Raw genomic sequence first — 17356 nt, 5'->3', positions numbered from 1 at the left:
AGCTCTTAAGTTATAATAACAAGTTTCCTTGGACAAAGCATATAGCTCCAGGAAAGCTAGTTATGGCTATTGAGATAGAGATTGACATTGATCAACCTTCTGTTGGGCTTTCAAGGGTTGCAGTTTCTAAGACTCATGGAGAAGACTCTCCATACTTTGAAGGATGGAAAGCATATGACGAAAATCCTTACGATGAAGTGAATAATCCTTCAGGAGTGATACAGATGGGACTTGCAGAAAATCAAGTAAGCTTCAATAAAGCAGTTGCCCCTATGAATATCTCTTATTCTCTTTCTTTGAGCTTGCAAGTAATAATATTCTAATTTGTTCCTTGAACAGGTTTCATTTGATTTATTAGAAGACTACTTGGAGAAACATTCAGAAGCTTCTAATGGGATCTCCAGTTTTAGAGAGAATGCTTTGTTTCAAGATTACCATGGGCTTAACGCTTTCCGAAAGGTATTACCTCATTCTCATCATGAATTTCCCAGAGAAATAAAATTCAGTATCAGGGTTTATACTAGATTCATGAAATAATATTCTGACTGTTAAGTTCCATTCCTTTCTTTTTTTCATTCATATTCAGGCAATGGCAAGTTTCATGGAGCAGATAAGAGGAGGAAGAGCAAAATTTGATCCTGATAGAATAGTTCTCACTGCTGGAGCAACTGCAGCTAATGAACTCTTAACCTTCATCTTAGCAGACCCTGGTGATGCTTTGCTTGTTCCAACTCCATACTATCCAGGGTAAGAATTTAGAATCATGACAACCCATTAATAAGAGAACATCTGATTGCTGTTGCTTCACTTAAAACCTCGAACTAATGTGATTAAAAAATATTTTTGTCGCAGATTCGACAGAGATCTTAGATGGAGAACCGGTGTCAAGATAGTACCAGTTCACTGTGACAGCTCCAACAATTTTCAGGTTACTCCCAAAGCTTTAGAAGAAGCATACAACAAAGCTCAAGCTATGAATATTAAGGTCAGAGGGCTTCTGATAACAAACCCATCAAACCCATTAGGTGCCATCATCCAAAGATCAGTCCTTGAAGAGATTCTTGAATTTGTCACAAGAAAAAACATTCACCTTGTATCTGATGAAATCTACTCCGGCTCGGTCTTCTCCTCCTACGAATTCACTAGCATTGCAGAAGTCCTTGAGGCTCAGAACTACAGAAACGCAGAGAGAGTTCATATTGTTTACAGTTTATCAAAAGATCTCGGCCTTCCTGGTTTCAGAGTGGGAACCATATATTCATATAATGATCAAGTGGTTACTACTGCAAGAAGAATGTCCAGCTTCAGCTTGGTTTCTTCTCAAACACAAAATCTCTTGGCCTCTATGCTCTCAGATACTAAATTCACTAAGAATTACATAAAGACAAACAGAGAGAGGCTGAAGAAGAGATATGAAATTATCATTGAAGGCCTGAAGAAAGCTGGAATTGAGTGCTTGAAAGGGAATGGAGGATTGTTTTGCTGGATGAATTTGAGTCCATTTTTGGATAAACCCACAAGAGAAGGTGAATTGGCTCTGTGGAATTCAATAGTGCATGATGTGAAGCTGAACATATCACCAGGTTCTTCATGCCATTGTTCTGAACCAGGCTGGTTTAGAGTGTGTTTTGCCAACATGAGCGAGCAAACACTAGAAGTCGCATTGAAGAGAATACATCATTTCATGGAAACAAGAAAGACAGAACGATGAAAACCCATCTCTCTTATTAAAATTTTGACCTCCTTTTCATACATTTTTTTTTAGTGTGAAAAAAAAAAATCAAGTTAAACCCATATGATTGAATCACTGTAAATCTTATTATAAACTGAAATATAACTTTTCTTCTTCCTCCTCTTGGCTCATACTGTAGTTTCTGGTATTATAATGTCTTCTACTCCTTTGTCTGCACTAGTAGATTAACTAAAGTTCAAATTTCTGTGGGTAATAGTTTCAAAAAAAACACCTTAAAAAAATATATAATGCCTTGACATTATGGGGAGGTCTTGCTGATCAGGCAAACATTGTTAAACTTTTTCAACTAAGCCAGCTGGTCTACAAATTCATTAGGCGAGTAAGTTGACTTCTGGAACCATTCTAGTTCTTGTGGACCTAATTTAACAACAATTACTATTATCATATAAGGTCGAATCCATGAAAAAGGATTTGACTAGATTTTTTCTAGTGCCAGTTGCCAACCTGACTCACCAAGCCTCGTCCTTTACTCAGGCTTGAAACCAGCAGCAAAACACTAACAGAATTAAACAATTAACTAATAAGATATTAAATAATTGAATATAGGAATTTCTCTTGTATTTCTAAATCTAATCACCATAAATTGAAACGGTTGTCACCATGTAAGTGGAATTTTTCATCATGGTCAGAGTGTAAAGTATAATTATTTCTGATACAGGAGAAATGAATGAACTTGGCACATATGCATGCATTGATGGTTTGAGTTGCAATTGATAATGTAAGGAAATTAAGTTAAAAATTATTAGTAGGAATATATAAGAAATATTAGTTATACATTCATAGAATGAAACCAATTTGCTTCATTGATTATGTAGAGATATTAACTTAAAAATTGTTACCAAAAAGATATAATAATTATTTAGTTATACATTCGTGGAATGAAACACAACATGCTTCATTAAAATTTCACCAGATGTGATTTCCTAGTCCAATAATCCTTAAATAATGCCTAAAGTTCATTCAGGTTTGTGAATTTTGAAAGCAACAACACTGAAAATCCAATCAATATACACAACACCACTTCTAGTTTTGACAAACAAACATGGAATAATTAAAAAAAAAAAAGGCACATTCATGACTAGATTGATGGTAGCTTTTGACCCAACAAAGATTAATAAGACTAACTAGCAAGATCAATAATACTGACATATTTATGTGGGTTTAAATTATTAAGATCAAGTATTGTGTTGGTCAGGTGATTTTAAGAGATGTATTGTTTTGTATCGAATATTGTTTAATATTATTCAATACATTTCGGTGCAATCAAATATGTGTCCTTAAAGAAGAAAAAAGAGACACATTGATATGAATCATATTAGTCATATCTAATATGAATACACATAGATTAGATCGTATCGCATTGTATTGTATCATGGGATCACTTTAAACCAATGTATATGTCATCAAACATGCCAAATAGCTAGTAATCCGCCCATTGTTTCAATTTAAGTTGTGGCCGGCCGGCTGAGTCTAGGGAGTATATTTATAGTGTGAATAGAATAAATATTTCTTCAATAAATCAGTTGTAGTAAATCGATTTTTATTTGATTTGAATTTTTAAAGCTTTTTTAATTGCCTAATTGATTTTTGATTATCTGGGGTGAAAAAAATATATCATCAAATGCTCTATCTATATATTGCTAACTAGTTGAACTCACAAATTGAAAGGTCACCAGCAGTTGTATTATGTTCTAATAGTACCTAAGTAGATTAATTAATGAAATCATGTTAAAATTAAATCATAATTATGATCTACTGGGACCAACAAATTAAGAATTTAGGTCTACTCTCCATAATCATATCACATGCAACTAGAATCACCAAATGTTGCACCAGATCAGAATATCAGGTGCAAACCAATACAAGTTCTTGATTTTTCAAAAGAAGATCTTTCTCTCTTGTGATTGGAAAAGGAATATTCAAGATCAAATAGGAACAGTTGTGTATTAAAAGGAGTTATGGTTATCTAATTAATCTTTTCCACAACCTAAGCACTTTTGAATTTTTTAAATTACTCTTGATCACTTCTAATCTCTTGTGATCTTTTTACCAAAAAGAAATCTCTTTTGATCTTTAAACTAATACTTACATGGTCTTTAATAGAGTTTTGTGGGGGCATTTGTGATGAAAAGCATATTTTATCTCATATTCTCTTAAACGAAGAGGAGTCAAAAAGTCAACTTTACTAGCTACTCCTTATAAACTACACGCAGAGAGTTGTGATTGGACAAACTTGACTTAATTAGGACTCTCAAGTTTGACTTTCAAGAATGTGTCTCAACAGGTTGGCCCACATACTATTAGAGGGTCTACTAGTGATATTCTCGAAATTTAGTGTTGTTTGTTGGGTAGTAATTTATATGTCTTAAGTAGAAGTGTAAACAGATCGGATAGTGGTAATACTGTATCCACATCCTATTATATTCAGACAGCTTCAGATAATATTCTGTTGGTTTTTAGACTGATTTAGTCTGATTCGGATGATAATCGGATAATTATTTTCTTAAGTAAATTATTCCAAATGGGCATGAATACAAATTGAATATAAGTTTTTGACTACTTGGTAACATCTTTACCATTTTGTTTGGGATTTTATTTTTGAAATCTAAGAATTTAGCAACTTTGGTAGTTATTTTAATAGAAAACCTAGAAAAATAGTGATATATATCAAGTAAAATTTTATAAAAATAAGAAAAATAAGTAACTTAATCGGATAATTGAATAGAACGGATCGGTAAGAAATGGGTAATCCATATCTACATCTTATCAGTAATCGGACGGATTCTGATACATATAAACGAATGTAGAGATGAATTCAGAACCGAATTTCGATTATCCATTTACACCCCTAATCTGAGGTGGCAAGTAATATTGAGGATAAGAGCTCTTGTATTTTGCTTTCTGCATAAGTGGAGTAACATCAAATTAAGATAAGGTAACTGAACTTTATCCTTCAACAGAAGGTGTGATGTGCAAATAATCAACGTGGACCAACTAGGAATCAAATGCGAAAACAAGGAGAATTTGTCAAGGATTGGTATCTTGTGTTTTACGTTTTCAAGTGTTTGTAGTCACATTAGCAAGTGGACCTATTTTACCAAACACAATGCTTCAATCTACAAATGTCTTTACCAAAAAAAATTAAAAAATCTAAAAATGTCTTGTCCATACTGGAGACAAGGTGCATTATCAAGGAAGAAAATGAATGACTGGTCTAATTCATGAGTTTGGAATGAAGTAAGAGATATGGAGTTCTCACTATAACAACTAAAGTGTCTTTTCTTAAAAAGAATAAATGTTTCGTGTAAGAACAAAGAACATTGATGTGAATTTTCATATAAACAAAGAACTTCCGTCGAAGGAAGCAACACTTGAAGAAAATTTCATATAATAATGAAAATCTTCTTCATAGCATTGATGTGAGTTGTCACAAAATTAGGGGTGCAACTGTGCAAGTTTGGCTCTGACGGCTTCATCTGTCTTAAGTTCGCCCTGAACCCGAATAGGGTTTGAGCTCAAGATTTTGACCTTGAGGGCAGATTAGGGCCAAAGGTAGGCCTAGAATTACTCTTTAGTTCGTCGGGCCTATCCAAACCCATCCCTAATTTTGGCCCTGATTCTAGTCTTAATCATGGCCCTAATTTTGTCCTTGAAGCTTGATCTCAATGAATTAGAAATAAAGACAAAGATAGGGCAAGGGCCAGGTATAAGGTCTGTTATTCCCAGATTGACACTGAGAGGGGGGTGAATCAGTGTCTTCAAAAATTCACTTCAATGTGAAGCTTCTTTAATCTCGAAACAAGATTAATTAGAACATTCTCATAGCTATCAACTGCACAAGGACACGTCCACCACACACCACTATGTGGCTGGGTCTACCAGACAGTGTACCACCACTCTGCAATCAAGACACTCCAATATGTGCAACAAAGAAAAATAAACAAAAAACGCAATGCACCAGAGTTTACGTGGTTCAGCCAAATTGCCTACATCCACAAAGTAATACCCTATCTAGGGTTTCGTATATTACTCAATACACTCCTAGATATTTTGACTGCTACAACAGTCCAAGAACACTAATCCCTGCTATAGTCTAAAATGCAATTTAGACAATGGCACCAACCCCAACCCCCTAGACAAGCTCCAACTTGCTAGGTCACAATGTAAACCAATAATTCAAGTTCCCCAAATTACATTCATGATCTAGGTTCTTCATCATTAAACATAACCTAGAAAATAATAAACAATAACTTGTGAATACGGGTTACCTCAACTTGTGTAAGATGCATGGTAACAATATTTGTTTATCTTTTTCTCCAACTCTTTTTTTTTTTTTTTTTTTCAATCTTTTTCAGTTTTCTCTCTTTAAAAAAACCATACAACCATGTTCCCTTCTTTTCTTCTGCTGCTTCTTCTTCCTTCTCTTTCACTTTCTTTCTTGTTCAGCAAAACAAAAGACTTCTTTCAACATCAACTTCTTATTGTTCAAAAACGCATTGTTATGAAAAAGTACAACGCAAGTGCACGAGAGGAGTTCAAGAAGATGAAGAAAAACTTATTCCCAAGCTTCAGATCTCCAAAGCCAACCAATGTCTTCTGGTTCGACCTCCACGCTCTTCCCAAGCTCCTCAAAACGTCCTACGTCTTCTGCTGGAGTTTGCTCTTCTTTTATAGATTAATTTAACTCAGAGTTTGAATCAAACTCAGAGTTCCTATCTGACCTAAACAAGGAGTGTTTTGACGTACAAATCGGACTAACTTAGAGATCTCCAATGAACAATCCCACCGTTGGATTTGAAGATCAAGAAGTCGTGAAGCTCTCCTCCAAAAATAGGCTCAATCGGACATTGGATGACCATCCGATGAAGAGGTTGATCAAAACTGGACAGAGACCCTCTAAAACGGGATTCTTGAGCTTTCTTTATTTGAATTGGATTCTTTCTCTCGGAACCTTTTTGTGTGTTGCTGTACAATATCAAAGCCCACTTAAGTTGCCAACAATGACAACACCTTCATTTTAGGCCAATGGAACAACAAGGTCAATCAAGGCCATGGCTAGGGACAAAGCCAAAGACAGTGCCAAGTATAGTACCAATCAGGGCTAGGGCTAGGGATCAGGACAATCAGAGCTAGGGACAGTACCAATCAAGGCCATGGCTAGGGACGGGGTCAAGCATAGGGCCAATCAAAGCTAGAGCTAGGGACATGGTCAGGGCTAGGGCCAAGGACAGGCCAATCAGGGCCAAAGACAGGGTCAATCAAGGGCTAAAGACATGGTCAATCAAGACTAAAATAAGCTTGAATTGGCCATGTAAGGTTTAGAGTCAAGGACAATAATCATTAGCTCTGAATTAGAGTTATATCAAGAATGAGCTTAAATTAGAATATATCAGGTTGAACTTGAAATTGCAAAAGGCTAGTGCTAACCCTACATAAAATTTTCTTTCACTGAAGAAGAAAGACTCCACATGGACTTCAATGTGCCTTGATTATGGGGGAAAAGAAAGAAAGAAAGAAAAGCTTTAGCGTTAAAAGCTATGAAAATCATGGTGTTGGAATATGGGATGCAACCTGGGCAAAAGACCACCTGCGGTCTGAGGATAGGTTAGATTTTAATAGTTTGATTACTTTAAGTCTAGGTCTAATTAAGGAATAGGTAGTTGTTAATCATCTGACAAGGAATTAATGAGATAAACAAATAACTCAGCAGATTTTTAGGGGATTTAATTGTTGTTAAGTAGATTTTAAATTTGATTTGGTTGGTTGTGGAGTATATTATCCAATGGGTGGTTGAAAGGTTCTAAAAGTTTGTTTTTCAGAAATGACAATCTTCTTCTTCTTTTTCAGGTAGTACACGAGGTTTTTTTTTTTTTCCCAGAGTACAAAGAGCTATTTGTACATAGAAAATGGAAATATTATATATGCTAAAAGTTGAACTCATAATTTTTTTTACAAAGAAGTATTGGTCTTAACAACATAGTGGTCTTACCAATCAAGCGACCTACATTGGCAAAGAGTCCAAATCTTCTGCCTAGAAACAAATCTAAATAATTGAATACTTATGTCCAATCTAAAAACAGAATCCTCTGTTTTTTAAGAAAATCTAAGATTTAAATTTCTTCTCTCCTTTCCAAAAAATAAAACATTTTATTTTCATATTGGATAAACTCACCCTAAAGTGCACACAACTACCATATGCGCATAAACAAAGTAGGAGAAGGGATTCGAGTATATGATGGAGAGGTATTATAAATGCCTTCAGCAAAAGTTAAACCTACAATCTCTCCACTAAGAGGTGTTAGTCTTATCAACCGAACAAAAATTTTCCATCCGCATGCTTGAACATTTGTGTTCAATCTAAAAGCAAAATCATCTTTTCGTTTTAAAATCCAAAATCCAAAAGTACAAGAATTCAAATATCTTCTCTATCCCAAAAACAGAAGATTTTATTTTGAATACGAGTCAAACATTCAACCCATTTGTTCTAATCAAATTTTTTCTCTCCATGTAGGTATAAAATATATCAAAGAATAACTACGATACATGATTTGCAAAATTGGCCAAAACATGGATCCCAATTCTACGTGAGACATCAATTCAATTGAGATGGGAGAAGATTTCGAAGGGTAGAAGAAGTTAGCATTACAAGATTATCCTTCAAAACAGTCCCCTCCCCATTGTACACTAGGGAAGGGTCTTCATTTTCACTTCCCTAGTAACCTACATGACATGATAATGGACTTGCTTCCGCCCATCCGCTTCTGCTGGGTTCAAAAATCAAACCTGTTTGGAATAGGATCTACAGACCTAGAAATCAGTTTGAAAGACGATCAAACAACTAGAATTTAGTTTGAGAAAGGATCACTGGGGCAGAGACTGGGTTAGAAAAACGATATCAGTTTGGAAGGGGACCATTGGAACTAAGAACACGACCAGCTCCAATTAGCTAAAAGATAGTTGTCCACACCAAAAGACAAATATCAAACATCAACATCATTAACATGGTCGTCAAACAGCATTATTGAACCTATCGGAGCCAGCGCCCCAGACCAAACTACGCCCCCAACCCCAACCCCTAACACACAAACAGAAAGGGAAAAAAGAAAAAAAGAAAAAGAAAAAGACCCAAACAACCCATACCCTAGCAAAGAAAATCAACTCTTTGGCGAAGCTTTTGCAGCACCAGCCTGCGGAACAGCATGAGTACTTGGAGGCGCATCATAAGTTGCAGGACCATTACCCGCTGCATTGCTGTCAGTAGTTGAATAGACTGCAGGCTGTGTATAACTACTGCCGTAAGCATCTCCATATGGTGAAGCCGCAGGTGGTCCACCATAAGGCTGCTGACCATATCCTGGCTTACCAGCTGTGCCATAGCTAGCAGGTGGGGGGCGAAGGTGAGCAGAATCTGGCTGTGCATAGACCGGCTGAGTTGGTGTTGGCTGAGAATGCGAATACCCTGCCTGTGCCGGTGCGGGCTGAATGTAGCCTTGACTGCTTGGAGGCTGTTGGGACTGCCCATAAGGAGGCTGAACAGGAGGCCTTTGAGGCTGTGCTGGTGGCCCATAGCCTGGTTGTGTTAATGGTGCTGACTGCCCAAAACCCGACTGAGCTGGTAATTGGCTTCCATAACCTGGTAGTGAAGTTGGCGGCATTCCATAACCAGACTGAGCAGCAGCAGGAACTTGGGATGGATAGCTTGGTGGAGTAGTGCCAGGCTGCTGACCTGAGTAACCTTGCTGAGGTGTGACAGGAGGTTGGACAGGTGGATGAACTTGTTGAGATGAAGCCACTTGGGCAGGCCCACCCTGTTGACCATATGAAGCAGCTGTACCATCCTGTGTTGGGTTACCCACATTTCCGTAGCCTGGTGCTGAATTGTAAGCTTGCTGATGATCATATGCAGCCTGAGAATTCAACTGTGGTTGACCATATCCTGCTTGAGGTGCTGGTGGTGTCTGATACCCACCACCATAACCATCTTGAGAATAACCCTGGTTTTGCACCGAAGGAGGCTGCGTATAATTAGATTCACCATAGGCCCCTGGCTGGCCATAACCAGATGGTGGGGGTTGACCATAACCATAACCTGTGCTTTCAGGCGTGGTTGAAGAACCTCCCTGGGGTTGTTGCTGCTGTGAAGGTGGTGGTTGGCTATAGTAATCATACCCACTGCCTGAAGCGCTAGTTTGCTGACCTGATGACGGGACGGGTGTTTGGTCCCATCCAGAGGCAGTAGCGGTCGGTTGAGCTGGATAGCCAGCATAAGATGGCTGAGCTGTGTTATACTGAGGTGGTGGCCCTGGGTATGCACCAGGCTGCATGTAGCCATAGCCAGGTTGCTGCATCGGAGGTGGACCAGGAGGAACCCAACTTGTTGGTGGCCGGGGAGGACGGTATCCTCCAGACATCATTGGGTTTCGAACACGATTCTGCAAATAACATGTTACGACATGTGAACCAAGGTCTATTTCCAGAAATCATGGCAATACATAGATAATAAGAGAACTTGATATACAAACAGCAACAACTAGGCAAACTCACATCTAACAATCAAAATAGATCACCTAGGTGGCAAAAAATATCTAGAATGAGGATTAATGCATTCCATATCAGCATTAAGAAGGGGTACAGACGCCAACATACCGCATTGGGGGTTGAACTATTTGAGGTACGCCAGCAGATGCCAATCCTCTCCCTACTCAAAGTGAATGGGTACAAAAGAAAGAGGCGAGAGCTATACAGGTATCTATGCATAAAACCAAAGAGCCAAGCATACACTTGGAAGCAACAAAATCCAGAGTTCCAAACCATAATTTATCTCATCACAGTCCAATTAATGCATGCTCATTAACAGAAGCATTACATAAAAGAAATGAAGGCATCAAACAAACAATTGTAATAATAGCCTAAGATTAATCTGAGCATGACATTGTATGTATACAACTAATGTAAATTAATAGATCTCCAAACAACTGCAGGAACCAAGTAATATATCTTGATATAAATACAAGACCAAAACTTGGGGCAACTTTGGACAACTAAGGTATCAGAAAATTGGCAAACCATGAAAAAATTAGACATGGGATGCATAAATTGCAGTATGATAGTGACTAACCTTTTAACTGTATCAATTATCAAATGAATAGAACAGTAGGAACAAGGCAAGTGCAACACCAAAGACCTACCTCTTCTGAAAGCAGTGTCTCCAGCTGCTGCTAGAAAATGAGAAATGAAAGCATGGAAACAAGTATATACAACAGATTAAGAGGTCCAACTACAGAATTGCTTCAAACACAGATCCTGCGAGAACTTTGGAGGATACAATGCTTACACATGCAATGAAGATGCTAAGAACAGAATTCTCTTGAACCAGACTAAGTTGGCTGGTACAGGAGTATTCCTGCAGTGCAACTTGCCAATTACACTGCATCAACAGACAAAAAAAATATACAACAGGAAAGACTTCCCCGTCTGAACAATATGAGCTCTAATAGACTTGACAAACAAAAATGTACCAAGAGTAGATATGATATTTCCCCAAGGCAATGACAACAGTATGAGCTAGAAACCAGATTCCACTAACCATTCAGCTGAGTTATAAGCCAAATATAAGACAGGATCAAACACAACACAGAAACACTGGAATAATCCATCTCAATGTTAAGAACGAAACTAAGAAAAAGAGCAAACAGAATAAAATAATGGACTCCAATGGATTAAATAGAAGGAACTCTCTCCAAGTACCAAAAGTGGACATGATATTTTTCCCAAGGCAATGACAACAGTAGGAGCTAGAAACTAGATTCCACTAACCATTCAGCTGAGTTTTCAGCCAAACAAAGCCAGGATCAAAGAAAGCGCAGGAATAATCCATCTCAGTATTAAGAATGACACTACGAAAAGGAGCAAACAGAATAAAATAATAGTGTCCAATGGATTTAAATAGAAGGAACTCTCTCCAAGTAGCCAATAGTAACGGATTATATCACCACCAATATGAGTCAAACTGATAAGAGTGTCACTACCACCAACATTTGAAGGGCTCCTGAAAGAAGTCTTTATTTGAGGCAGAACATATCTTAAGAGGAAACCAATTAGATAATAAACACCATACCAGTGACGACTATAGTCACCTGACATGGACATGTGGATTTAATTAATACTCTGTTCAATGCGTTCAACAGCCCTCTTAAAATTTTTTCATTTTATTTTTCACAATTGTTATATTTTTAACTTTGGGGAGGGAGGTTATTCTAAGTTGCTAGGTTGAATTCAAATTTTAGAGGAGAGGGTACAGGAGTCAACAAGAATAGAAACCAACACACGGTATCTAGCAAAAAAGCCACCATAGGAGTAAATGCACAGAGCACTAACACGATCCTTCCTCACCCAAACACAACCAAAGAAGAAAATCATTGTAAGTCAAAAGTAATAAAAAAAAAAAAAGTCATTTATATGAAATAGTGATATCATAATCCACTATTTAAATCTAGCAACGGTCATGCTGCATTAATGCAACCACCAGGTTGCATAAACAAGTTCCAAAACATGTAAAAGCCTCTCTGTAAAGCAAGGTAAGGCTGCATAAATTTGCCCTCTAAAACCTTGCATTAGCAGGGTCCTCATGCATCTGGACAACATCATCTACTAACTGTAAACTTATCATAGATATATTATTGGAAGCCAAATTGGTAGAAGAGATGAAAAATTCAGGCCAATAATTTCAGGAATAAACAGGGATTTCTCTTCAACTCAACAGATAACCTCTCCAACAATCCAAAATTCTGAAGATATAGATAAAGAAACTCTCTAGTGTTAAGAAATTTCTAGACAGAAAATATGGGAATAATTCCAGGTAGGTTTCTCACATAGAAACATATTGATAAGGAAAGAAATCAAAGGGGAAAATTAGCCCTTAAAGAGTAAGTTCAAAAAGAGATTGTGCATAACAACGCTTGCAGAGAAGCAACCGCTTCAATGGTTCCCTCCTGTAAATTTGAACGCAGAAGAAAGATATAAAAATCATATAATAATTTTAGTTATCCATGAGGTCACAAATAACCAACCAAGATATACTCTGATGACAAACACTGACTATTCGATACAAGAGACTAACCATCTTGAGATTAAAACTTCTAAACTTAAAGTGCCAATATTGCCCATCAACTGCAGCTTTGCCTTTAAACTTAACTGATCAAGTAATAATCATTAACAGTATTCAAGACCATACCAGTGACCCCATGCAAAAGAACTCCAATAGGATTCACCTGGTGTCATAAGCTTATCCGACAATAATTACGATAACAATTTGAGTCAGATGCTGCATGGAATAACAGTTTTCAGGATGCGCTCAAAAGATGATCCAAATGATTATTTCACTTGCACGTTCATGAACAGATGACTACTAGACTTGAGTTAGAGACATCCTAGAAATGAAGCATTTATAGAAGTTAAAAACTTCAAATCCAACTCATCTTGCAAATAGTGCCAGCACTTGAGCATATCGAGCAGAAAAGATTCAGGAAGGTTCAAAACTATAGGATACAACTTACAATTCTCAATCCATATCTTCAGGGATCGGGGATTACTTGGTTGGGACAATTAAGAAGGGCAACTGTATATGGAAAAGCATCCTATAAACTCAGAGATAAAGCAGATTCAGTGTCTCGATATCACAACGCATTTTACCTATATAAGATCCATAACAATATCCAGCAGCATGGTCAATTTGGTTTATGAAGTTTATAAGATTGAAGATAACACTCAAAGAAACAAGCAAAGCCACAGCCCAGTGCTTAGTCCACAGTCATTCCATGAGACAATGATGACTGATCATTCTGTCCACATCAGCATCATAGATATAACCTCTTCCAGTTTCTCCCGAACACCACAGAAAGGAGGAGACAAAAGTCATCTCAAAACCAATCCAACTCCATGGATATTTTGAGAAGTGACAAATGACTACAACAAAATCGGAGTACACAAGCCAGATGATCCAGCAAAAATGCAGTGAAGTAACTATAAAATACAAGTTCAACGCAAAACAAATTTATTATAAGAAAGTCTCATTACAACCTGAAGACAAAGGAAAATATAATGATCCTCCTGTATACTTTGAAAGCACGTACGGAATGAAAAAAATAATACAAAATACATATAACAATGCCAGACTGGACATAATATTTATGTGAACTGAAGTTACCAAAATATACTACAAGTTTACAGTCAATTTCAAATAAACAAACAAATACTTCTTTGATATGTAAACCTAGCGTAGAAACTACTTGAAATACAAAAAAATACAAAAGAACAACCACCAAAATATTGGAAGGCAAAAGATATTTTGCATGCCCATATAGGGAGGGGCCCTCCTGCACGGTACACCTAGTTTGTGCACCATAGAAATGTGATTTCGTAATTTCACCTGATATATACAAAGGTTATCCTGACAATTAACCTCCTGTCCAATTTCAGAGCCAAATTCAACTGTATAATACCCCATGTGTCATCTTCCTAAAGGTTTACTTATTTCGCCATGTAGTCTACTCAATCAAGTCTGAAACTTGACATGAGAGATCAACTGGCAAATTCTACATCACTACTTTTCTGACATCAGATACAGAAGTGAAAAAGAATGCAAAATTGACAAAACAACTATGAACACTCGTGAATTCTACAGTGACATGATATAAAAGTATAAGGCATCACACTCAAAAATATTAACACGAGTCACAAAATCAGGGAAGAATTTGGACTGCCATTAGCTGCTATTAGACAGGAAGGGGGAAATTGGGAAAAGGGCCATAGGCTATACTAAATAACTCTTTGCAATAAGAAAATTAAAATAGGATTTCAGATGAGAAAAAATAGAAATATTCCATGATTGCACAACAAGTATGGAAGCAAATGTTGGCGAACTAAAGTGCAAGGCCAATACTATCACAAACCTAAGCAAATGGATGATATACGTAACATACAGCAAGGAGAACAAACACATCTTAGAGAACCACAGCAAAATCTAAACAAGAAGAATTTGCAAATAATTTTAACTAAGATACACATAGGCCAATATGAGTCTCTCCCTCTCTCAGACCTAACTACTTCAGGAAGTTTTACTCAATCACATTGATGCAAAAGTTCCAATCAGTACAAGCAGACCTAGAATATAATGTAGGCAGTATGACATACCTCACTGATCACTTCATTGACCAATTGTTTTGCAGATTCAATCTGTTCTTCTGTGCCATCTATATAAACAGTTCTTTCCATCGACGTATCTCCGGGTGGAGGATGCAGTGGTACTAACTGAGGAATAGAGAACATTGTCAGATGCGCACGCGCACAATTTCAATGTACAAGGTAATACAACAATAAGCTGTTACACTTCTAGTCATCAAGAAGAGGGGGGGAGAGCTATGCGATATGAGAAACAAGACACTAGCAAAATTAAAAACTCATATTTTATTACCAACCTGAATACGAGCGCCTGACCTGGCTTGCATATTTTTTATTGTCTCCCCACCTTTACCAATTATCAGACCAACCTGAAAAACATGACACTAAAGACTAACCGAAAATCTAAGTGTTTAGAGAGACCAAAGCACAACCTGCAGCCTATTTCTGATACCTTGTTGTTTGGGACTTTCATTACGAACTGCTCAGCTCCAGCTTGACCAGTTATCCTTCGAGAAACTATACCTGAACCTCCTGTTTCAGCCTGATTCAAAAGGGAAGAGAACAAAGGAATGATGCATACAGCAAAAATAAACTATGTAAGCATGCTCTTTAACTATTACATAGAGATGCTTTAGTTAAATTATGCGTGCACGCTCTTACAGACAAAAGTAAGATCAAGAATGCAACACTTCGTGAATCGAAATGAAGAAGTACTACCTCAGAAAGAACATCGTTGATTAATTGTTCAGCCTTGCTTATTTGCTCGGCAGTGCCCACAAGTTCCACCGTTCTGGTCAGTGAATTAGGATCCGCATCCATGTCCCTCGTTACTTGAATCTTAGCTCCGGACTGGAGCTGAAGATATTTGATTGTCTCCCCGGATTTTCCAATGATAACACCTACCCTTCCATTCGGGATGTCGATTATTTTGCTTGTACCCTGGAAACCGTATGCGACAGGCGCAATTGGAGGGGCAAAACCAACTTGACCGGGCGGTTTTTGCCCGAAATCTGTATCCAACGATGTCAAAGTCGCTAAGCCTCATATCAAGCAAAATAAGAATTTTCAGAAGACTGCAGAATATAAACCCTAAGCAGGAATTTGGAAGGATAGAGAAAAGGGCGTGTTCTTCCCTTAACAAGAAGAGATTACCGGAATCCAAAAAAGAAAAAACTAAGCACAGCAAATAGTATTACAAACACCTAAATAGAAATTAATAGAAAGATGTAAAACAAACCAGTGGAAGCGGAACTGAAACCCTTTTCGTTTGATTCATCGTTGGCACCACCATTTTCCACGCGAGGGCGCTTGGCTTCTGCATTGCTGTATATACGAGCAGCGATTTCTTGTGCGCGTTGCTTGGCAAGTTGGAAATCATCGAGCGGTGGAGGTACGTTGCTGTAAGAAGGAGGATGGGAGTGAGTAGTATCTGGAGATAGAGAAGTGATGGGACCAGAAAATCCAGTAGGGCGACGAGGAGCCGATGAAGGTGGTGGAGTCGTTTGGTCTTCATACTTCCGCTTGTTATCCATTCGAGGTGCGAAGGGTAGCTCGTCAGCCATTTGAAACTTGCTTTGCACTTCTCTGCAAATCTATATCAGCAGAGGAGAGAAGAGAATGAAAAAGCAATCCTGGAAAACCCTAGAACGGGAAGGTTTCGGGTTCCCCTTTATGTAGATGTATCAAAACTGGCGTAACGGGGATAGTTCGATTCGTTTTCGACTTTATGTTAAATCCGAAAAGAGTTCCATCCCAACTCAGATTCACGTTCTCTACAATTCTCGCTCCTGAAATATAGAAAAATTAAAGAAAGAGTCTAAAATTCAAATAAATTTTAAAATATAACTAAAATTATATTAAAATTTTAAAATAACTCAAGTACTCCTTAGCTTAAAGTATGGGTGTCAACGGTGCGGTTTGAGATGGTTTCAAGCTTGGCCTAACGGTTTCGGGTTGAAAAACACCTAGCCCAAACACGGCCCATTAGGAAAATAACGGTTTCGGACCGGTTTCGATTGGGTGTGATTTGGATTTGGGATAACTAACGGTTTGAGCTAACGGTTTAGATTCGGGTTGATTAATGGTTTATGGTATGTAAAAAAAAAAAACAATAATAAACAATTGAGCATCCTACAACAAAAGCAAAAATTATATAGAAAGTAAAGTAACTATTGGTCAATTTCCATTAAAAAAAATCCACCCATTCTATAAAAATCAATAACCTAGATATTAAATAGTAAAATGACTATTTGATCTTTGAATTCATGCTTAATTTTTTTAAGGGTAATTTTCATCTGGACCCCCGAGGTTTGGTCTATGTCATTTTTAGTCCAAAAAACGAAACTTGCTCTCCCCGTTTTAGAAGTCAATTTGGACAAATTATCACTTTCATGCAATTTCCCTTTTTTAATTTAAACAAAAACA

At 37.3% G+C, this 17356-nt stretch overlaps 2 protein-coding genes across 2 annotated transcripts; one reads left to right on the top strand and one right to left on the bottom strand.

Annotated features, from left to right (window-relative positions):
* Positions 1–1839, top strand: LOC149021660 (1-aminocyclopropane-1-carboxylate synthase 7-like). Its single transcript, XM_089149886.1, has 4 exons — positions 1–245; positions 340–459; positions 587–747; positions 853–1839. Exons 1-4 carry the CDS (start codon positions 63–65, stop codon positions 1709–1711), a joined length of 1323 nt encoding a protein of 440 aa, XP_089006012.1. The 5' UTR covers positions 1–62; the 3' UTR covers positions 1712–1839.
* Positions 1840–8213: 6374 nt separating this feature from the next.
* LOC149021659 (uncharacterized) lies at positions 8214–16643 on the bottom strand. The gene is made up of 6 exons (XM_089149882.1): positions 16170–16643; positions 15650–15942; positions 15384–15473; positions 15229–15300; positions 14945–15061; positions 8214–10185 (listed from the first exon to the last, which is right to left on the bottom strand). The coding sequence occupies exons 1-6, from the start codon at positions 16492–16494 to the stop codon at positions 8908–8910; spliced, it is 2175 nt and encodes a 724-aa protein (XP_089006008.1). The 5' UTR covers positions 16495–16643; the 3' UTR covers positions 8214–8907.
* Positions 16644–17356: the final 713 nt, after the last annotated feature.

This window comes from Hakea prostrata, chromosome 3 (assembly GCF_041222555.1).
Source record: "Hakea prostrata isolate BN-2017 chromosome 3, UWA_Hpros_2, whole genome shotgun sequence".
Classification (NCBI taxonomy): Eukaryota; Viridiplantae; Streptophyta; class Magnoliopsida; order Proteales; family Proteaceae; genus Hakea; species Hakea prostrata.
This window is presented reverse-complemented; position numbering and strand designations above follow the sequence as displayed.